The 24171-nt window shown below is 41.6% G+C and overlaps 1 protein-coding gene across 5 annotated transcripts in view; it reads right to left on the bottom strand.

Annotated features, from left to right (window-relative positions):
- ITPRID2 (ITPR interacting domain containing 2) overlaps positions 1–22654 on the bottom strand; it is a 56461-nt gene extending 33807 nt beyond the window's left edge. For 4 of the 5 annotated variants that reach the window (XM_048869463.2, XM_048869464.2, XM_048869466.2 and 1 more), the window contains exons 1-8: positions 21644–22654; positions 21231–21276; positions 13785–13834; positions 12819–12875; positions 10898–10937; positions 9073–9171; positions 8333–8541; positions 6228–6946 (exon numbers count right to left, since the gene is read on the bottom strand). In XM_048869463.2, the coding sequence (XP_048725420.2) occupies positions 6228–6946; positions 8333–8541; positions 9073–9171; positions 10898–10937; positions 12819–12875; positions 13785–13834; positions 21231–21276; positions 21644–21824 (1401 nt within the window). In that variant the 5' untranslated portion in view covers positions 21825–22654. The remainder of the gene's footprint in view (positions 1–6227; positions 6947–8332; positions 8542–9072; positions 9172–10897; positions 10938–12818; positions 12876–13784; positions 13835–21230; positions 21277–21643) is intronic. The other variant, XM_048869465.2, reaches the window with a different exon arrangement.
- Between the last annotated feature and the right edge of the window lie 1517 nt (positions 22655–24171).

Here is a 24171-nt window from a genome sequence, read left to right as displayed (position 1 = left end):
TTCCCATAAACACTAGGTCACCATCCTGTGACATAATAGTCTGTTAATATTGAGAATCTTATCACTCTTTGACACAAGACTAAACTAGTAATTAATTCTATCTTTACCATGGTACATTGCTTTTTCCATTCACATTATTTCATACCCTTTGGGAAATGCAGTTCTTTTTAGCCTCTTGCATAAATAAGAAGCATGATGTGTGAATAAAATACATTTAGGCTGGTCTACACTGGGGGGGGGGGGGAAATCGATCTAAGTTACGCAACTTCAGCTACATGAATAACGTAGCTGAAGTCGACGTACTTAGACCTACTCACTGCAGTGTCTTTGCTGCAGTGAGTCGACTGCTGCCGCTCCCCCGTCGACTCTGCCTGCACCTCTTGCAGCGGTGGAGTACAGGAGTCGATGGGAGAGAGCTCGGGGGTCAATTTATTGCGTCTAGACTAGACGTGATAAATCGACCCCCACTGGATGAATCGCTGCCCACCGATCTGGCAGGTAGTATAGATATACCCTTCGTGTACTGAAACAAGTGGCCATCTTGAAGTAAACACACTACATATAGTGTCATCTTGCAAGGTGTCATCTTGAAATGCTGAGTATTTCACTGCAATATGAGTTTAATGAGTTCTTCTTAGGAGGAACTCAGCTCCTGTCAGGATTGCATCCATTCTTAGCTACACTATTATTCTGAGAAATGCTTCTTGAGTTTCCCAGTACATAAAATGGAAGATAGCATGTTGTAAGCCATGAAGATTCCAAATGGGAAACTTCAAATTACATACCATGGAAAATTAATCCTACTGCTTAGTCCTTTTGCAAAACAGTAATACTTATTGTTAAGTAAACAGTTCTCATGTGACCATTCAAACAATGAAAAGAATATGTTTAAAATCTCAACAGAAAGGCCTTTGTTTTGTTTGAAAGCCCTAATACATTTTCTTTTTTGTATGTAACAAAAGATCCATTAGTTCGCATGCAAGGCTAGACTGTAAAAATAAAACCCCACACTAATGTAGTAGTCTAACTAAATTCAAAATTCACAAGGAGAGAAACTCCCAACTGCATCTGTAGCTAGACTCAGCTAAAAAAAAAAAAAAAAAAAGTACCAATATTTCACACAAAAATTGGTATTTTGCTCTTTTTAAATGTATTTGTCAAAAGCAAAAAAATATATTTACATTGATGTGATCTTTGCTGCAAGAACAAAGCAAAATGCTAAATACATTTTCTCAATTACAGGAGATTCAGGAAGTACTCAGCAGTCTACGGGTCTGCTCTTGACTTCAGTGGGGAAAAGATAGCAGCTCCAACTGACTTCAAATGGGATTAAACTCTACAATAAGAATAGCATCAGATCTGTTCCTCCTGACTGTGTAGACTGTCTCAAGAGGTAAAATAATCATCTTCGCAAATATAGGCTACTGAAAAAGAAGTTCAGGCTATAACTGCATAATATGAAAATGGATATAACGTTTAAAATTATCACGCAAACTATTCCACAAAGATTAGTTAGAGTAAAGCATTGATTCCAAAGGAACTCATCCTTGGGAGGAATTTTCAAATCCTCTAGTTGTCCTTAAATGAGGAACTGGGATTGCATTCTCCTGTTATAATCAATTCCTCAAACAACAACTTGCCCCTATTTGTTAATTAAGTTGGTTGTCTAGAATCCATGACCACATCACTAAGAGACTTTATGGCTGTCTAAAGTATATCCAGCCGCAATGTCAAAAGGAAAAAAATAAATCTTAGAATGAAAAATATGATAATATGATCACAGAAGCTACTATATATTCTTCAGTAACTAAAATGGTTACATTTTAATGTATTCAAGCTATAATCTCTGCTATCACTGTTGAACCATGTTGGAATAACCATTACAGAAATAAGAGTGCCAAGAAGAGAAGACCATTTTTTTTAAAGAGCATTTGATTCCTCTCAGGTTTCACAGATTACTTTAACTCATGATATTCCACACTGAAATATTTATATTATATTTTATTAAGGGAAAAAAAAAAGTCAGTGTCTTTTTAAATAAAGAGATCTTTGTTCGCACTTGACCTGAGTTTACCCACTTCTCAACTTTCACAGGTTGATGCCGAAACTTAAGATGTTAAGTACTGATAAAATTGCCTTGTTTCTGTTTTCTATTAAAATCAGAGCTTGTCTTATGAAACTCCAATTTATTAAAATGGAAACTTCCAGTGTCAAAAGGACTTCTTAAAAGGAATATGGAGATTTTTCAAAACATGAGGTGAAAAACTGGCTCTTTGCTTATTAAAATGACATAGAATACAAATTAAACAACCAGGAGCAATTTGAGCTTTACTTATGAGAAAACAGAAACTGATAAATGATATCAAAGATATAATGTGTTTAGGGGGGAAAAAAACAGTCTAAAGCACTTTGCTCTACCTTTGTCAAAGAGCTTAAGATTCTGAAGGCTGCTGAGCATCTTCAATGCAGCACAGGACCTAAAACACTTTATGGCAGCTCACAAATTGACTTCTTGACTGAGGACCGCAGGTCCAAGTCCTGTGCATTTAATATTTTTGCTCAGCAACATTTTAGGCCCAATGTACATTTACATTTAACCCCAATGTAAGCAAGTGCAACTCCATTTACTTTAACCAAAGCAATGCCACCATTAACGTTTAGATATGAAGTGTTTTAAAAAGTGCCTTGCAGGAAAAAATGAATGCAACACAACTGGCACAATAGCTGATGTTTTAATCTGCTGTAAAGGCAGTTTGTAAAATTCCAGTTATAAGACCACAAGAACGAGATACAAGAAAAGCTATTTCTTCAAAACTCATTAGGCTCAAGTAGCTCACAATCAGCCACCAGTTATTAATTATCAGAAACTGGTCATTTGTATTATCTTTCTTGGCAGCTTTGGCGATGAGAAGTGATTCACTGAAGCAGAACTCAGCAATCCTTTTGAACATTCTAACCTCCATGGGAAGGAACATCCAGAAAGGTCTGAGTGAGGGGCACTGCTGTAATGCATGTAAGGCGTGGCTGGCTGCTGTTTAAAGCACTAATCATAACCAACCTCACTCTTACTCGTCTCTTGGTTTTATCCACCTGTTACCTCTCATTTTATACTTCAATTAGATATAATCTGTACTCGGAAAATAAATTCTTTGTGGCAGGGACTTTTTGTTGCATGTGCCCTTAGCACAGTAGAAGCCTAAATCTAGCATCATGGCCCCGATTCCACCCCCTCAAAGAAAGAGTAAGACTGATTCAACACAGTTCCTGGTATTTTGCAAAATATAGCTACTTGTTTAAGACAAGTTACAAAGCAGGAAATAAATATTTGAATTAAATCGGTTTACTTTTTAAAAAAAATTGAGAACAGTCAGTCTTACAGGCCCTTGGATTGCACTGGTCTTCCAGGAAAGACACCTTGGTTCTCTTCCCTTCTCTTTGTTTCTGATGGCTAGGCTCTGCCTTTCAACTGCCAATCTCCTTTTCATCTTAAATGCCTTCTACCTCCTGACCTTGGCTGAGCTACTGGATCAGAGTTGTGTTTGCAATCCAAGTGTGCTGCCTCGCAACACAAGCCCATTACTCCTTCCCATCTCTTTAGCCAATATTGAAGCTGGAGACAGACCTTAGTGAATCTAATTGGCTAACTGAACAGAGGTTGCTTGAGGGAAATCCTGCTCTGACTCACTCCCACACTGGCTAGCTTTACAGCGACAGCCTTCCTAATGGAGCTGAGAGAGCCTTAGAAAGCATGGGAAGAGCTTCCTTAATATATTTGTCATCTTTCTGATGTGTAGGAATATGTTCCAAACAAAGCTTAGGAAAGAGTGGGTGAAGCATCGCTTCTAATATTGTTTATTGTTCATTGTACCCTCTTTAAAATGCAGGAAAATAAAATTAAAACTACCAGATAACATTCAGTTTTGCCGAAAAAAAATAAGAATCCCTCCTGGGGATTAGAAAGCAGTTGAAATGTATATACTCTTATTGTATAAACAAAAACTCACCACAACTCTGTCCTACCTTTTACTTCATCATGCTAAAACAGCTGTGTTTATGCACTGATAGCCCTGCAAACTATGTCAACTAGAGCTGCACAAACTCATCAGTTTTGGGTTGCAGAGGTTTCAGCAGTCCCTTTTTCAGTTCTGGGTCATGTTTTCCTTAAAGTGTCCAACTCAAAGGAAAATTCAGTAGAAGACACCAAGTTTTGTATCATTTCAACCTACCCTATAATGCCCAGCATTGCAAAAGAAAAGAAAAAATCATCTCAGATTTGTAAATCCAATCTGATCATCATGTGTGTAACAAAACCTAACAAGAGCCAAGTTTTCCTTGGTTGTGTTACAAAAGCTTCACGCTTTTCCAGTGCCAACATAGCACCAGACATAGAATTTGTTAAGTTCTGCTTGAAAAGAAGACACGCAATCCTTGTTATCTGCTGTTTGTGTTTTTCAATCAAGAGGGTGGGAGTTTTTTTGTTTGTTTGTTTTTTTAAAAAAAATCACATCGACAAATATATTACATTTAAATTCTGAAGGATTTTCATCTTCACTGGATATGACAATTTAAAATAGGTCAAATTTGGAGACTACTTGACAGTGTCCATTTAAAAGCTCTCACAAAACATCTGTTAATCCATAACTCGTTAGACACATCTTATAATTACTAGTATGAGTAGGAATCATAGAATATCAGGGTTGGAAGGGACCTCAGGATGTCATCTAGTCCAACCCCCTGCTCAAAGCAGGACCAATCCCCGATTTTTGCCCCCAGATCCCTAAATGGCCTCCTCAAGGACTGAACTCACAACTCTGGGTTTAGCTGGCCAATGCTCAAACCACTGAGCTATCCCTCCCCTGTGCAGTATTGTTATGTCCAGTTTGAGATGATTAGTTTCTGCACTCACTGGATAACAAAGCAAACCTCATGAGTCTAAAAGACCACTTACAGGGAACTAGGACAGAATATCACTCCTGGACAACCATCACTGAAATAGTTGGCTAGAGTTTTTATGGGGGTAATAAAGGGACTAGCCCATTGCTGGAGGCAGGATACTTGATTACACAGCATCATTTTTAGATCATACTAAATGAAAATTTGCTAATCAAGCAATATTTTTCTTGAGGAATTTGTAAGTGGAAACTTTGGGGGCCTGTAAGTTACGAGTTAAAGGACTTGATCCAAAAAGCATACAGTCCAGTCAGAGAATAAACCATCCAGGATCTAGTTCTTTCTGACAGGAAGGAATTGTTTGAAATGCAGAAGTGGCAAGCTTTGCCAGGGACTGCAAGCTACCTGAATTCAAAGAAATGAAAAATAAGACAATTTAAATTGATTATCAGAAAAAGTCACTTCCCAACAGGGAGATCCAGTAGAATAGCCTCCAGAGAAAAATGGTGTGGACCCCATCATTCTGGGGCACGTAAAGGGTCACCTGACAAACCACTGTAGACTATATTGGAGAGGAAATTCCTGCACTGGTGGAGAGTGAGTTAGATCAGTGGCTCTCAGCCTATGGTCTGCAGACCTCTGGGGGTCCTCAGACGACAACTAAGGGGTCCGCGAAAGGTTGTTGTTACCACAGAAGAATGGTTTTCAGCCTGTGGTGCGCAGACCCCTGGGGGACCACAGACTATGGCTAAAATTTCCAAGAGTCTGCAGCTCTATTCAAAATGGTTAGGGGTCCGCAAATGAAAAAAGGTTGAGAACCACTGAGTTAGATGGCCTAATGGGATGCTGCAACCTCTAATTACTGTGAGCAGTTCTCACTTTCCAAAATGTAAAAAAGATCATTTCACAAACATGGAAGTGAAAGGTTTTATCGTCTAAGCTATAAGCTAATGTTCCTAACTCTCCTAGAACAAGTGACATCATTAACACTCAGCAGAGCAGGGAGCTATGTTGCTTACACTACTAGCAGAGCCAAGGACGTCATCTGTTGCTGTAGAGTTAGCCTTTTTAAAAGGAAAACAGTAATTAAAATGATAGAGGAAAAACTAGAAGCTTAACTAAAAACACCCACAAAACACTGCATGCAAAATCAAAAATCAGTTTAAAAGAATGTATTTTCCTGGCATGGAGCTGCACGTCAAACAACCTTCTCTTTTACCAGCCTTTTGGGTTTGTTTGGTTTAAGGACAGTCTTGTCTCAATGTTTCCTGTGTCAGTGTAGGGAACGACAAAGGCTACATCAACTCTGCAAAATAAGGTAATTTCTTTCCACCTACCTCTTCCATCTCAAAGGAGTCCTTCTGCGGTAGCTTTAGAATAGTTATGGATGGAGATTCTATGGGAGCACAAGGTTCTTTATCTGGGGTTGATGTAGATGGATTTTGCAGCTCAGTGCTATTTTCAAGCTCATTATTTGTAGATATATTAGCATCGCTACTGAGATTGGAGGAGTCCACAATACCAGATTCTTCAGACAATCTATTCTGGTGACTTGGTGAGTCATTCTTTTGCTCATCTGTATGAGGCACATTATCATCCTGAGTTCCTTGTTTGTCACTAATTCCAGCAGAAAGAGTTGTGGCATTAAGTATGTCTATAATATTGGGCTGATTACTAGATATCTCCTCTTTTACTGTAGCCAGAGATGGAGAATCTTTCTTTTTTAAGTGTTTGGGTAATTTTGATTCATTTTTGACATCATTTTCTTCAGTCCCTTGGCCAGGTGGCATTTTCCCTTTTTCAACAGCTGGGGGAGTTGTGCAGCTGCTATTTTCTCCTGCCTGCTGGGGTATAGACAGATTGAGTTTTGATAGGGTCTTCATTAAACGACTTGCAGTATTGCTTCGATTTAAAGGAGCAGGGTTGGAGGTCTCTTTGTTGGAAGACACTGAATTCATGCTGCCAATTTTCTGCAAAGGAGTCCCAGAAACTTGGGAATATAAGGAAGAAAAAGCATTGGCCACAGTAGTAAGCACTTCAATCTGACGAAAACGACCTGAAGCACAAGAACAAATCAGAAGTTAAATGTTTAAGAGAATAATTGATGCTATTGCATCTAATATTTGTACAGCCTAGCTAAGAATGTATTGGGACTTGCAACTAATTCTTCTCTCTGGAATGAGTAAACAAAACAACCAAAATTTACAGTGCACAGGTAAAGCCAGATTTCCGAACCCCAAATATCTGCATTATCCAAAGAACATCTCTCTCCCTTATGTAAAATTCACATCAAAATTCAATTTGGATGTTGTGAACCCTTATCTTTATGATCATCCATTTTTATTCAGGTCTATGTTCTGAGACTTTTGTAAAAGTGAGATCACCTGTCCTTATATAGAATTTCAAGAGTATATCAGCAACATGTTAGGAATGTATTGTAATACACACATATATCAAAGCTGATTTCTAAGGTCAACATTTAAAAAATGTATAGATAATATTTTATTTATGTATAAGCTTGTCCTCTATACCTACAATTTAGAGTCTTGTGGTATAAAGAGGTACTGAGTCTTTGTATGACACAGTATGTAAATACTAGTTTAAGAACATTAAGAGTTACCTAGAAATATAGGCTGTCTTCATGATATTTTAAAAGGGCAACCCCGACATGCCTCTTTCTGAAATTATCAAGGGCTCTCAAGAGTGGTTATAATACTACCTAGTACTGAAAACCACAAGTGATCCCTTGACCCTTAACAATCGGAAGTTTGTAAGAGCACTTTATAACTGCAGAACAAGAAAGGTAGGGAGAGCCCTTATAAATACATTAAGTACAGAAACACAGGTAAAGTAAAACTGTGAGTACTGACAATACTTAGTCAGCTTTTCCCACTCCAAGCACTGCTGTAATGGAATGCGTCAATTACTTTTTTTCCCCCTCTCTTTCAATACTATGTTGATGCTCTGCACACCAATGGTGGAGTTCTCGGAAGGTTCAGCTTTGGCCTAACTGTGCTTCCAGTGAAGTCAATAGGAGTTTTACGACTGACTTCAATGGGAACAGAATTAGGTCAACACTGAGCACTTTCTGAAATCTCACCTTAAGCGTCTACAGGACAAGAAAAGTCTCTTAAGAGTGTTTTTGTTGTAGCTTGTTTCAGTGCTTTAAAATTGAAATGAAAGATGGCTTAGCAGAGACTCACAAAAAGCAACATACAACTCAGAAGGTGAAGGATAATGATGGGGCACCTTCCTTCCCCACTCCAAAAACCTGCCCAAACACGTACACATCACATCTTGAAATAGTTACAATTAAACAGGACCAAAATTTGATCCCAAGACTATAAAAGCTTTCCAGAATACCAGTCTACAGGTTTCCTTTTCTGGTTGTTTACAAAATTTTAAAAGCTTAAATTAACCTTCACTTTAAAAGTATACTTACTTGTTAAAGCAAAATTTGGATTTTCCACTTCCATGCGCTGCATTTGGGCATTCAAAAACACTTTGATATCAATCCCTCTGGCAAACGATGATGAATTAAAAAATCTTGATGGGATTTTAGAAGCAATATCTGGTTCATCTCTTCCAAATCCAAGGTTATAGAGTACTTCTTCAGGGTCTTCCTCATAAAGATCCAGTAATTCAGAAACACTAGACAAATGAAAAACAAGAGATTTTTCTACACAATGGCTCTCTTTAGGACATGATCCCTTCAATCTGGTTGCTATTTCAGCCCCCCAATCTGTGCCCTATTGAAGTTTTGTCTCCTGCAGCTCAGTGCGATGGGCCCAAGTCATAAGTTTTGGAGGGGTTTACATCTGGCATTTCTGTTCAAGCCATTAGAGGGGTGAACCCAGTCAACATTCAGATCCAAACATTTTATTTATTTATTAACCCAACCCACAACCCAAAGGTCTTGAAATCTGAAATGCTTCTAAAGTTCAGGCATTTCCAGGGTTCCAGTCCACTTGTCCTTAGTTTCTGAGAGCCACAGCTAGAAAAAAATTTCAAGTTCTTTCAAATAACCAAATTAATAATTTCTCTTTTGCTACTAAGCACAATAATACATATAAATCAAGCCAAGTCCATCTATCTTAGGGATAGAAGTAGTAACTATTGGCAGAAAAAGAATGATAAATCCCACTGAACTGTGCCATATCCTCCAAAGTATAGTTCTTTTACCTTGAAACCGTTGCACTGCTTCTCCCAGAACCAGTGGAATTCATACTTCTCCCCTTCTGGTGGAACTGATGTCTCCTCTCCTTCGCCAACATACCATTGCTATCATACAAATAGACAATACTGACATGATGAACTGGTTCCTTGCAGTGATTCAATTCTCAGTCTTTAAGGAAAACTAAGTCTTCACTCTCAGAGAATTTCTTTTCCTGTTCAGTATTATCTGGTTTACATTAGCTAGGTCTCATTTTATTAATACACAGAAATAATTAATCCTTAGCCCCTTAATAAAAAAGGCATATACACCCTAAGAATCCTAAGGCAAGGGATGCAAGCTGAGAAAACACTACTGCAGTCTCCCACAGAACAGTTCCATCTCCCTTCCTGCTCTCACCCACCCAGAAGGATCAAAAGTATCCCTTACTTCAGTAGGCTTATGTTCTCCACTCCCTTACCTCCCCCACGGGACCGCCTCTTCACACTTGAACTGGCCTCAGCTTGCTGCTTGTGTTACCTCACCTCTTAGATGCTGATTTCAACTACCTAACCCCTTCTGCTTCCTAGTGCAAGGCACGGATTGCGGCCCATGAGCAGCACAAAGCAGGGGAAGCCTCTCAGACAGGCCTGGGAATTGGCCGTGCTTCCAGATTGCGGGAAATGGAATGGGACTGGCTCCAACCAAGACTCCCACTCTGATTTCTCTCTCTCTCTCTTTTTTTTTTTTTTTTTAAATACCAGGGTTGGAAGGGACCTCATGAGGTCAACCCCCTGCTCAAAGCAGGACCAATCCCCAAATCTCCTCCCGACATCCCCAGCAACTGGTACTGCCTCAGCATTTTCCAGTGTCATATAGGCTAAATGACCTTCCCTGCATGGCATCAGCATCAACACCCTTTTTGGGAATATAGATTTTTAACCATTAGATAATGGGAGTTTCACTTGCAAGCGATCTGGCAGAATAGTCACCTAGGAGATAAGGAAACACAGAGCAGCTGGGTCCATTAATATAAGGGATTTTATTGGGACTGAATGAGGTGATGTAGCAAAAGGTCTTAGACTATGTCTACGCCACCTCAGTAAGTCGACCTACACTACACAACTTTAGGTCGAGTTACCACGGGGTGTCGACAGGAGAAACTCTCCAGTTGACTTACCTTACTCTTTTCATCAGGCATACAGTACAGGGGTCGACTGGAGAGTGATCTGCTGTCGATCTGGCGGGTCTTCACTAGACCAGCTCAATCAACCGCCAGTGGATCGATCTCGGAGCATCGATCCCAGCTGTAGCCTAGATGTAGCCCAAGTCTACTTGTTGCGTAGCTGGGCTCTGACTGCACTTAGAGCATTGCTTTGGGGGTAAGTAGGAGGCCATTCCCTAGAGGCTTTCTCCCGGTACAGTCACCTGCCCCCCTTACTCCCAAAAAAGAGGGATTCCGTCTCAAAGGTTGAAACAAGGAGCAGTTTTCCTGACACTGTCCAGAAACAGATCAGGCATTTGAGTGGCGGGTGAGGTAACTGAATTAAGCCACTTATTTCTTGAAGAAGTGTTGCTTTGTGTTCAGAGATTTCCCCCTTTTACTTGAGACTCCGGATTAAATGCGACGGAAGTAAAGGAACATATTTATGGAATACATTTTTGTGAGTATTAAAGTCTTCCCTCCCCACCCCACCCCACCCCCGATATTATTAGTGACGTCTTCTTTGTAGGAGTAAACTCTTCTTCATGGAATGGTTTTAGTACGTGGACTGCCTAGTTTACCTTTACCTCATAGTTCAGATCATTTTATTTCAATATTTCCCAAAAACAAAACAAAAATGAGATACTTACCATGTTTCCATTTTTGCATCACTTTGATGTAGATGATTAGCTGCAGAAAAATGAAGGAATGAATTGTACATAAAGCTCTTTGGCAAAACAGCACTTATAATTGATAAGAAATGGTAGCCAACAACATATGTTTGTAGATGCCACTCCACCTCCCAGAGTCCATTCTTTACACATTAAAAGCGTACAATCGGTATGTATACACATTTGTAATAATAGGTGTTAGTTGGTTCTATTTTTTTTTACACTAAGATTTTCATCTATTGTATTCAGGGTATGCGTTTATTAGAAAAATTACACATATGCACACACACACTTAACCATATCTACCCTTTTAGAGCTGATCAAAAGTTTTTTGAAAAATATTTTTCCTTTTTTTCTGCCCCCCACCTTCAGAAAATTTTGAAATTTGAAATTTTTCAGCCAGCTCTTACAGCTTTGTCCTTTTCCCTTTCAGTCATATGACCAGAACTTGGATTGCTATTTAAAACAAAGGGAAAACACTTCACTAACAAGTCCTTTGTATGGCAGGCAGTCTGACAAATGGGAAGTCTATTAGGAGGAATCTTTTTAATCCCACTTACTCTAATTCAGTAAGTGATATGGACTAAATTAATCGCATCAAGTCAACTGTCAAATAAATTGCTTTCCTCATTATTTTTAAAAAACTTCCAAAAAAAAAAAAAAAAGAATTATTTCCCCCCCAAGGCACAACCCTCCTTCTGTGGTGTTGCTGGCAAGACTCTGATTGACTGCAATAAGAACAGGGTTGGGCTTTATACCAGATCAGATCTGACATTTCTCAAACACTTTTTAGAATTGCAAAAAATTGTTGTCAACTTATTGTATACTCCTTATCCTGCATGTATGCACAGGGTAGCTGGACAAGCAGGACCCAATCTGTGAAGTGCTGATCAGCCTCTGCATGTATGGAACTTGAACGTGTTCGGCAGCTCTCAGCACTGGACCCTCATTGCAGATCAGCTACTCAGCCGGGGACCTCTCTGGCAATTTAAAGCATTCAAACCACCAAAAGGCTGTCTGTGCAGGCCACATTTCTGAGTTCAAGAGGTTCTGATAAAAAAAAAAAAGCCTGCTCTGAGAGGCCACCTCTCTTCCTTCTCCAAAAGAAAGAGGGGAAAAGAAGAACTGGCGGGAACAAGCAGAGAGAAGCAGAACAGAAACCGTAAAGCAACAGCTGGAGATACAAGGGGGAAAAGTGTCATCACGGAGAGACAATCTAAAACGCCTTCCCCTTCGTTTTATTTTGTGTGGTGCTTGCTGGTTTTAAACACTTATCTACTGGTTTTTATTTCCAGCTTCATTTAATTCTTTCTCCCATCGTTCAGCCTCTCCTCTCTCCTTCCTCCTTCACTATGGGCTATTAGCTGAACACTTGAGGCTAAATTTGGCCCTCAGAAAACCCTCACATGCCACTCCCACTGGCATGTTTTCAATGGAACTGGTGCACATGTCTGACCTCCATATCTGGCCCATATAGAGAGAGCACAAGCATTAAACAGTCATTTTTCTCATTTCTTGCACTCCTTCCACCAGTACTTTGGACTGTTTCATTGGAGTTTGCACCAAAGCACATGAAGAAGTAGCAGACAGCTGCTTCCTTCATTATGGAGGCCCCTTTCAAGGCTGGCTCTGCCCTGCAGGAAGGCCAGGTCACAACAAGTTGACAAAAAGAAAGAAATAAAGTTTTGGTGAAAGAAAAATAAATAAATAAATAAATTTGTTTTGGGTTTTCTGCAAATGTCTCATCTTCCCTCTTACTTTCCAGACAGCTTTACCATCAGGCTTTGACCATATTGGAAATACTGACTTTTCAAAATAAATTCAAACTCTTGAATGTTACTTAAATAATAATAATTAAAAAATTCTTCCTTTAATAGTCGTATAACCCTGCCATACCCACCTTCCGCTCCCAGGGATAAGTCATCTTCAAAACTTCCTCCATTTCTCACCAGCATGCCTGAAAATGTACATTTGGCAGTTCAACGCCTATATAGTGCTGTAATGTTTTCATTCCAAAAGCTCATACAATATTTTTAGTTAAGAACACAGAGTTAATGCTGTAGGATTTACTCTGAACATCTTTACAGATCCTTTATCCTTTATACCCTGATAATGTACACATGAAGCCTATGGTATTTTGAAGTTACTATTCATATCACAGAAAAGCTTATTTTAAAAGGAGAGATAAAAGAGTGAGAGGTGGCTCTAAACCTAATCTAGCAGCCAGCTGAAGAACAACTCCATGTCAACTTGCAAGCTAATTAATCATGACTACCAGCCCCCTGGTGCCATACCTAATGTAAGTACCCGGCACTGGATGTTAAGTTACACTCCAGGCATCTTACCACAGAGCTTCAGGGTTAAGAAATTAGTCCAGTCATTCCCTTTCTTCCACCGGTATATACTGCGAGTTCTTTTTATATGCTCTGCCACTACCTGCAGATTCTTGTTGTACTTTGAACTTTCAAATTTTGTCCTGCTCAGGTAGCAAATTTTTCAGGTGTGGCCATTTCAGTTAGAGCAAGCAAAGAAAGACTGCACAAAAGCTGACCTAGTTCTAAGACTGTGCATTAACTAGCTTCCCCCTTCCCCCCCGCTTCTGCAGAGATTTTGCATTTATATAAGCTGAAGCACAGGAGTAGTCTTTTTAAAGACTTCAACTCTTTTAAAAAAAAAAAAATTCTGACCCTTTCCCCCTGCCCTAAACTTCTCCCTCAGCTGCACAGGAATACAAATACCTTAGCAAGATCAAGATAGCCATCACATATGCATTTGGGTAACAATTTATGATTTAAAATCAATGTATAAGAAAGCAGAAAAGTTCATCATAAAAGCAGCTATCCAAGAGCACAGAGCCTTTCCTTACCCTTCAATGTAGGATTGCTTTGCTCATCCAGAGAAGCTCCCAAAGGTGTTCTGAAACCACAGAAAAGGTTAACTCTAGTTTAAAACGTTGCTTCTTCATGTCCTTCCTTAAGAGCTACAACCAGCTTGTGGTAACAGCAGTTGTGCCTCCTTCCGCCTTCCTCCCCCAGAAAGCCTGCACAAACACATAGGGACTGACAATAACTTACTAAACAATCCCCAAGTCCCTGACTAAATACTTGTGGAAAAAAAAAACAAAAACGGTCAATAAAACTGGCAGCACTCAGACCTATGAACGCTAACACAGGAATCAGAAGCAAGGCAAAAGTTAAGAAGGCCACAGGCATTCTGTAGGTTGTCAAAGAAAATCTTATATGTTATATTGTGCCCACACCACCAACAAGAATGAATAGGGAGCAGTGGGAATGGCACTATGCAGGAGTGAATTCATTTTAAACTCATTTACACTTTAAAAGTGGACACCTGTTTTTTCTACACTGAAATCCTAAGGACAGGTGAGTAAGGGAATGAAAGACAGATAGACAGGCAGACACACACACATGCAGATTTTAAGTTCTTTTGTCAGTGACTGTCTTTTTGTTCTGTGTTTGTATTAGGTGCAATACAATGGGGTCCTGCTCCATGACTAGGACCGCCAGGCACTACTCTAATACAAAAAATAAGTAAAAATAATAATATAAAGTCTAATCAGAAACAAGAACAATATGAGACCTAAAATATCTGTCATTTGCTAGCTCGGATACTGGATCAAATTCTTTAGCTTTTGTTCCAGGACAGATGTAATCACTATTTCAAGAATGGAAAGAGGCTTGTTGAAGGGCCCGATCCTGAGGTCTTTGAAGTCAACAGAAAAACTCCCACTGACAGCAGGATTGGACCCTAATGGAGATAGTATTACTCATCCTGTGTAAACTAATTCAATGCATAAGCTCTTTAAACAGACCAGATATTAATACAGAGTGTCCACCAATGTAGACAAATGATGGTTAACCTGCTATGCAGTAAATCAGCTTGGTATAAACCAAACCAAAGACACAAAATAAAGTAAAATATTATTAAAGAAGGGAAAATCAGATGACTTAAGTGTTTACATATGGGCATGTGAAGGTTTTTCATTAGACAAGCAGAGAAAATTGCCCAAAGTTACTCTGAAATAAACAAAGACATGATATAGTATTTGTTCTGTTTCCAAAACTAAATTCTGGAATGAAAAGTGTATATTTGTTTCCTAACACACCCTTTATTTTACAATGCAAATTGTTCCTCTGGAACAGTTTACCGTTGCTACAGAATAAGCCACAAACCTGTGACAATGACTCTTTAGAAATAACTTGTTACAGTGACATGCCAATTAAAATAGTGACAGTATGAGTGATAGATTTCAGAGTAACAGCCGTGTTAGTCTGTATTCGCAAAAAGAAAAGGAGTATTTGTGGCACCTTAGAGACTAACCAATTTATTTGAGCATAAGCTTTCGTGAGCTACAGCTCACTTCATCGGATGCATGAGTGATATTCACTCAACTAGGCGACAGAACAAGCCTTTAGAAACTCAAATCTCCTGGAATTTTGGGTCTCTCATGGGAGTAAATAGGGCTTTAAGTGACTAGGTTTTTTATTAAATCTATTCAAGTTACAGCAAGTCTTATGTTCTGAATTAACAACCATGCCTATTGTTTATATCCCGGTTTTAATGGCTACATTTCTATTCTCCCTCTACTTCCTTGGCGGCCACTTCAGCATGTCTTAATTTTTAGCTAGACAAAGTTGCTGGCAGCAACTTCCTCAGTTGACGCCAACAGTGTGCATGCACTGGCTGGCAGAGAATGGTAAAAAGCAAGCAGCACAACTGGCATTCTCCCTCAAAAACTAAGCCTGTCACCTCTGCAGCCTGTTAACAGCTATTAGAAAAGAAACTTTGGCAAGCAATCTGTCTCCTTCCCTGCTTGCATCTTTACACATACACAACCACTGTATAGTCCATTCCATTGAAAAATTGTACATTTAAAAAGAGAAGAGCGTAAGAACAATGGAGGCCCCTTGAACAGCAGCAAAGCAACTGGGATATGTTTTTAAAGGAATATTTTCAGCAGCATGGCTCATAAGTCAGCTAATTCGGGTTTGTTTTCAAGTGCATTATGCTGCTAAGCAGGAGGTTTTAGAGATCTTTCAATATCTTTGCATACTCAAGAAAAGGCACATTGTACACTGGGGGTGGATACCATACTGCTTTGGCAGACTCCAAAGAAGCTGCCTGCTCTCACAGCCCTAAGTGTAGTGGCACGAGTGTGGAGCAGACGTAACATAGGTCAAGGACAAATGGAAAACCAAAGAATCTGGAATGCAGAGCTTCATAAAAAATCTTGACTTGCATTGGGATCAAGGAACCAAAGTGATTTAGATCCCTCAGAGACATCTCCCAGACATTCTAGGTGACACCAAGGAAGAGTGGGTGGGCATGCCATGCTGGATTCTCTGGGATTTTCTACTCAACACCTCCCCCCAAATATTTACCCCCCTCTTTCCACCCATAGTGCCCATCACTGTAGGCTCTATGTATTGATCAGGTAGATTAGAGCCACATGGTGGTGCCCATAGTGGACTTCACTGAGGATTCTGCTTTTCAGTCGCCCCATTTTGTAGAAAATTTCTGTTGGGTTTGTTTGTTTGACCCGGTATTGGTTATTGTAGGAAATCTTTAACAATGAATGAAGATCTTGCATTGTGTTTTAGAAGCAGTTAAAACTTCGGCTGTTAAAATCATAGTTTGGCAGCCAGAGTGCAATTAAATAGTGTGTTCATTTGCCATCAAAAACTCAAAACAAAAAAAAAATGTGTCTTCTCAGTCACATTTCAAAATCTCCTCTTTCCTGAATATTCTACATGAGAAAGTTCCTAAACGCTTTCCAACAGGGTAAACTATGTTATTATTATAGAAGACATTTTGGCCAAACAAAACACTCAAATTCAAAAAATAAAAACCATCCTTGAGTTCAAATGGAGGATTTCCTCCTTTCTGTTTCAATGTAAGATGGGCACACAGCTGATTTTTTATGTTTATCTTAAACAGTCTTAGTAAATACACTAAACACTTTTAAATCATTTCAAAACACTGACAAAGTTGAGATAAATGAAGGAAGGCCTTCTTACAGGGATGACAATTCCATGAAATGGAGCAGAAGTGGCCTTTATGAATATTGCCACACTGTGATGAGTAAAAAGAAAAGGAGTACTTGTAGCACCCTAGAGACTAAATTTATTTGAGGGTAAGCTTTCGTGAGCTACAGCTCACTTCATCGGACGCATTCACTGAATGCATCCGATGAAGTGAGCTGTAGTTCACGAAAGCTTATGCTCAAATAAATTTGTTAGTCTCTAAGGTGCTACAAGTACTCCTTTTCTTTTTGAAAATACAGACTAACACTGCTGCTACTCTGAAACAATGTGATGAGTGTTTTGGAGAGACTTCTGCATAGCCATGAACTACTGTAAGACAGATGAGAAATTTCAATGTGGAGTGGTTACAGTCCCAAACTGCTAAAGCGTACCACAGAAATAGCCATCTAGTAAGTCCATTTTCCTTACAACTACAACATTGTGAATAGTCTTTTGAAACAAATAAATCTTACAAGCAGATCTCATTACCAAGAATGTTGATGCTACTTCACTTGAACTAAATACCACTGCAAAACTGAAAGTAAGACTGGCCAATCAAATTTGATCCTAAATTTACATTTTCTAAAATGTCATATAAACCGAGAAACAATAGAAATGTATTCCATCATTCCTGCGGGGAAAGTATTTTTGGTGTTTTTACACACCAAACAACAAGGCATTTTGCTAACTCCTGAGAGCCAGGACATGTAATTGATTAGAAACAGAAATAAAATCAGTCTATTTATGTTGTACACACTAGGAGAAGTCCAGATTATGCAACACTATAGTGAAAAGTGCATTAGATTGTTACAAGAAATTCAGTTACAATCCAGGAAGATAGTACCTGTAATTTAGGTGTTATTTTTAACAATACAATGTAAAATATGTTCAAGATTTTTTATATTGTCTTTAACCAGCAATGTGGACAGAAAAAGAGGAAAACCACCAGGGATCATCAAGGGCTAGAAGAACTAGCCGAGTCCATTCCCTTTGATTATGCATGCACATACGCAGAGAGAGAGTAGCAAATGTCTTGTCAAAAAGTAAATTAGATTATTCTCTCATTCACCACCTATAATAGACAAAAATACACATTTTTACACACAAATTTAACTGTGTACTACCTACAGTCGAGAGTATAATCCTGTGAGGAGCTGAGCACTTTTCCAAGGTGCTGAGAATTCCTGGCTCCCACAGATATTACTGGTAGTTGTTGGCACTCAGCACATCACAGAATCAGACCCTAAATGCCTACAGCACTGATCCTACTCCAGTGAAGTCAGTGGGAGTTTTTCCATTGACTTCAATGGGTGCAGGATGGACTGTATTTCCATCTCAGGGAGCCACTGATATTAACAAATCACTTGAGCTTTGTAAAAGCCAGCCACGATAACAAAGTTTGAATAGTTTGTGGATATCACTAAGCTCCAGGGTAGAATGTCTATGCATTTAAGACTACAGTGTACAACATTTTTATGTTATACATGGAAACTAAAGGAACAGTGTCAAAGTAGGATTTGCCAACTCTATAACAGAGGCAAATTTAATTTTTTAGTATAAAGTATAGAATTGGTCAACAACAACATTTACACTTGTACAGGATCTTTTATGCAAGGATCACAGAGGGTTTTACAAACCATCTGTTAACTAAACCTTGCAACATCCCTGTTAATCAACTTTTTTGTGCCTTGGTTTCCTCAGCTGTAAAATAAGGAAAACACCTATTTAAGTGGCTTGCTCAATGTCAGGCAGTCAGTCAGTAGCAATGGTATGAACGAAAGCCAGGAGTTCTGGCTAATACTCTGATCTAATCAACAGACACTACTGCTTCATAAGCCTTCTATCCAGCATAATGATATTAGATTTTATTAATTATTATATAGGTTTGTAACTTTAGTTATTAAGTATGCATATCGTCATTGTGTGAATATATGTACAATTCCTTTAAACCTGTACCAAGAAGCTAAGAAAGGAGAAGATTCTAGACAGAAACTCTGTGACTAGAGACAGACTAGCTTTAGGAAGAATCTCCCCGCCCCCTTCCCATTCTAGTAAAGCTTCTAGTTAAGCACTAGACCTGTGTCAAGAAAAGAAACATACTGATTTGGTAGCCACTGACTATTTAATAAGATTTGCTGAAATTCTATTTCTTACAAGACCCACAACTCATAGAAAAGTTAAGGCATCTTCTCTCATTTTGGCAGTCTGAAAAAAAATAGTCACTGACAACGGACCACAATTTGTCAGAAGTTAATTCCAAGTTTTTGGGATACAATATGTCACCAGCCCCCTCCACATACAAGGGAACAGGTCACCTAGACTGCACAGAGACTTCTACAACAAGGACACCATATTAGCTCTGCTGAGCTATACGGCAACACACTCATCAGGCACTACAGTAAGCTCAGCTGAGTTGCTCACTGGGTCAACAGATCAGAATAGCACTGCCAACCTTAAAAGTAAATTTTCACCATAAGCTGCTATGCCTAAAGGATGACAGTGAAAGATAACAAATATAGTAAGTCCTGAACTTTCTTTAACTATTGGAATGCCGCCCAAAGCTCACCTAACCTTAAACAAGGACAACTATCCCTGATAAAATTGAAAGAAGAAAAATATTGGACAAGATCAGCTATTGTCACTGGCTAGTGAACCCCAAAATACTATATGGTGGAGACAGAAGAAAAAGCTTTTTTCTAAATCCAACTGAACTGTTTTACGACCATAGGAGTAGTGGTATTCATTCCACAGTCTTAGTGAAGGGACATAATTAGGGCTCTACCAAATTCACAGTTGATTTTGGTCAATTTCAAGGTCATAGAATTTTAAAAACTGTTGCCTTCAGAGCTGGGCAGCCAGACATGAGCATCTGCTGACTGGGCACCCAGCTCTGAAAGCAGCTCCGCCACTGGTAGCAGCGCAAAAATGGGGGTGGCATGGTATGTGGTTACAGGGGTCTGTGGTCGCTCCCCACACACACACACAGCCAGCCCAACGTCTGTTTAACCCCTAAGCACCAGGGCAGGGTAAGGCTTGGGGCACCGTGGACAAAGGCTCCTACTGTGTGCCAGGCTCCAGCTGCTGGTCTTCGCCGGGCTGGTGAGGGACGGGACTTCCTCTTCCCCTGCAGGGGCCGCTTCTGGGGCCAGGTCAGACTCATCTCCAGGAACCTCCCTCAGCTTCAGGAAGCTCTGCGGCTGCAAGCCCAGCTCTGAAGAAGCGCGACTACCAGCAGCAGCGCAGAAATAAGGGTGTCATGGCAGGATATTGCTACCATTACTTCTGCGCTGCTGCTGGCTCAGGCGCTGCCTTCACATCTGGGTGGCTGGCCAGCATTCACCACTCTCCAGCCACACAGCTCTGAAGCCACCGCAGAAGTAAAGGTGACAATACCATGACCCCGCTACAATAACCTTGCAACCCCCCCACAACCTTCCTTTGGGTTGGAACCCCCAGTTTGAGAAACATTGGTCTCCCCCATGAAATCTGTATAGTATAGGGTAAAAGTACACAAAGGACCAGATTTCACGGTCCATGACGCCTTTTTAATGGCATGAATTTGATAGGGCCCTAGAGATAATCCTTTAGGGAAGTCCAAGATACATCGTGTCAATCAGTCAAACAGAGAAAAAGGATCCTCATGGCCAGAACGTGACTATATGTGGGACAATGGTAAAGCTGATGACTCAACAATGTGTTGCTAAATTTTTAGTAATAAAGGGGAGGAGGGAAAGGGATGTGCACTGTTTCCGTAGAAGTGTAACAGGAAGCCAGGCAAGATGAGGACAGGGAAGGTTTTAAGATGAGCCCTGCAGTCAATCAGGGAGAGAGAGGGTAGATTTAGGGATGACACGGTTTTCCTTAATCTTTGCTCAGTATTAGAAGAAAGTAACTCTGTAATGCTTTACCATCGTCACATGACAGATAGAGAGGGAATGGGAAAAGAAAAATCAACTGTTTGCCAGACAGCCCCACTTCTACATGCATTACTACTCTAGTCACTTACTAATGGTACATTTATTCTCAAAGAAGAACTTCAGTTGTTCCCTAATAAGAGAAAGCACAATATATAGAGAGGTAAAAGTAACAGGAATAACTAATTTTTCTCACCTCCTACATGTTTTGGGGGCCCAACCCTTCAACTCACATTCACATAAGTAAAGGTGGTAGGTTCAGGTCCTCTAGCTAATAAAGAGTTGTGGACTCTGCTATTTAGACATATGTAACTATTTAGAGCAGTACCGAAACTTCTGGTTTGCAGAAGTACTTACCTGCAATCTTTAAGCCATATGGCGATCTTTTCGTTTGGAATATTACCTTTGGGAGAAAAGAAAGGGAAGGAGGGAGAAAAACGAAGAGTTGTAATTGATGCTTTGCGCATTCCAGACGTCTCATGAAGAAAGACGAACGGTGCCTTTCAAACACCACGTACACTACGGCCACACAAACAAGACTGCTGACAAGAGCAACAAAAAAAGACAATAACAAACAAAAGAAATAAGAATAAACTCAATGGCGGGCCAAAAATATGAGAATTAAAAATACTTTTAAACACACAGACTGCATGTCTCACATATGGTGCAACCCAGTAACGCTTCCATCCGGCAGGGCTCGTGGACGGGGCGCGTCCAGGCACCGATTTCCCCCTTCCCCGCCTTAGTAGAGACCGCCGGGCGGGACAGACCTGCTTCTGCAGCCAGGAGCAGCTTTCCGCCGGTGAGATCGTCCTCCTGCCGGGCCAGCTCAACCGCTTCTGCCGAGAGATCCTCCGCCTCCGATGCCTGCCAGGAGTCTCTGCTCTTGGCCCAGGCCTTTCTCTTCTGGCTCGCCCCCGGCCACTCCTCTGCCACCGCCGGCTCCTCCATCAGCACCGCGGCGGCGGCGGCGGCTTCACTTCACCAGGCGCCCGCAGCAACGCGCCCTGCCGGGCGCACGCGAGCCGGGTTGAGCGCGCGCGGAGCCCGGCTCGGCCACGCGGGACGGGAAGTGAGGGCGGCAGCGAGTTTCCCACGCGAGGCTCCCGCGCAGCAGCAGCGCCCGAGTCCCCGAGCGTCCGCCCCAGTCCCCCGGCAGCGCCGCCGCCGCCGAGGGGCACCAGCCCGGCGCGCCCCGCGCTCCGCAGCGCCCCCGGCCGGCCCCGCGCGCCCAGGCGACCCTCGCCTCGCTCGCTGTTGCAACACTGGACCAGCCTCCAGGTCCGCCCTGAAAACGATTCTGCGTTTGGCCGCCCCCGGCCGCCCGGGGTTCGCTTCCTGCAGCTCGCTCCCCGCCCACGCCTCGCCCCAGCTGGCGACTGTCACCTCCGCTTCCCCCGCCGCCCAACGCGGCTTCCAACCGGGAGCGCCGCTCGAGCGGACGCAGGAAAAACTTACAAACAAACCGGGAGGCGCCCGCCCGCCCGAGCCGTGGGAGCCGAACGGCAACCCGAGAACTTAATCCATCGGGGTGTTCCTCAAACCGCCTCCCTCCCTGGGGAGCGGGCAGCAGGATCGGGCCCCTGCCCCGCAGCCAGCGGCGGGGTCCCGCGGAGGGCCGGGCCGAGCCCCGCAGCCACCCTGCCTGCCGCGGGGAGAGGAGCCGCTTGCTGAGGGGCTGAGCCAGACTCACATAGCGGGCCCGGGGGAGGAGGATTCACCCGCCTGGGCTGGGGATTGCAGCAGCAGCGTCCCTCTGAACTTCCTCATACCGCTGCTGGGAGAAAAGTTTGCTGCCCACGTGATGGGACCCAAGCGGAGCCGCTTATTCTCCGCCCGGCAGCCACCGGCTTCCCCTTTCTGCAGCTCCCCCCCCGGGGGGCAGGGCCGCCAGTGACCCCCTCCCCGCAGCGGGGGGCCCAGGGGCTAGTGGGGCGATGGCCGTGCAGACACAAGACTTGGGAGGGCGATTCTTGTCGGCCTCCTTGAAATACACAGTAAAATCCTCCGGCAGCGTCCGGGGCTTTTTAAACGAGGGAGCAGGAAAAGGGGCAATTGGAAAACCGACCCGGTCTTGCTGGGGAGCAAAAGTTTATTTGCATCCAGCAAAAGGCTCGTGGCAGCCCATCCGCTCTCGCACCACGCTGTCCTCACCTGCTTGGGGAGGGTGAGCTGGTCCAGCTCACAAACACACCGAGAGGGCGGGTAGGGAGAGGACAGGCAGAAGATATTAAGAGCTCAAATAAAGAGGGAGAAAGGGCACACCCGGAAAGAAACATGGCTTAGAGAACTAGCTGGAGAAGAGCGAACAAATAAAAGAGTGTAGAAAAGTGACTGTGGAAAACATGCAGAGGAAGAAAAAAAGGATAAAGGGAAAGGGAGAGATGGAAGGAAAAGTGGATGACAGGAAGGGAAAGGGAGAGATGGAAGGAAAAGTGGATGACAGGAAGAGAAAGATGCAAAGATGAGAACTTTCAGCATTCTGAAGGCATTATTAATGTCTATTATCATGTCATGGACCAGGGAGAGCCCCATTGTGCTTAGACCAACAAACACAGAACAAAAAGATAGCCCCTGGCCCCAAAGAGCTAACAATCTAGGTTATTTTAAATTATAAAGTAGTTTGAATCTGTTTTAACGGTAACTCGGTTGTGTCCGCTGAAATCAGTGAAATTAGTCCCGAGTTTAGGTGAAGAGGCTTGACCCCATCTTCCCAGATCTAACACCGTGGAGGCTACAGATCACTCTCCTTTTCTTACCAGAGAGGTGACAGGTCATTAGCCCAGTAATGTTTCCTTCTTCCCACCCCTTCCATCTAAATGCACAATGTAGTTGAAGATCAAAGACAACATAGATGGGGCAGTGACTCCACATAAAAAGCTGTGTGATTTTTCGTGGCTAAATTTAGCCCTGGTGAGTAAGAAGAGTAATAGTGGTCATGCTGAGTCCACCCTACTCAAAACTTTAATTTCTAAGAGTCTAAACTTTAGTAATCCTCTTTCTGACTTAGCACAGGAATACTGGTAAGAGCGAGGAAGCCTTTTAAAATCTTATTTAAATTCTCTTGAAGTCTTTATAATCCTTAAACTGGCTTCTAGGAAAATTAAAGCATCCAGCGTTTCCTGAAAATCCAACAAACAATATAATCTGGGAAAATGGAGACTCAATGTCCGGGAACAAACCAGTGCCTAAGAACTCACTGCACATACCAGAGAATGTGAAGGGCTTTAGGGGTGAAATCCTTGCTCCATTAAAGTTAATGGTAAAACTCCTAAGGACTATGCTGGTATATCATTAT

Source organism: Caretta caretta, chromosome 11, assembly GCF_965140235.1.
Source record: "Caretta caretta isolate rCarCar2 chromosome 11, rCarCar1.hap1, whole genome shotgun sequence".
Lineage (NCBI taxonomy): Eukaryota > Metazoa > Chordata > Testudines > Cheloniidae > Caretta > Caretta caretta.
The sequence above is the reverse complement of the archived record's forward strand: the minus strand, read 5'-3'. Positions and strand labels throughout refer to the sequence as shown.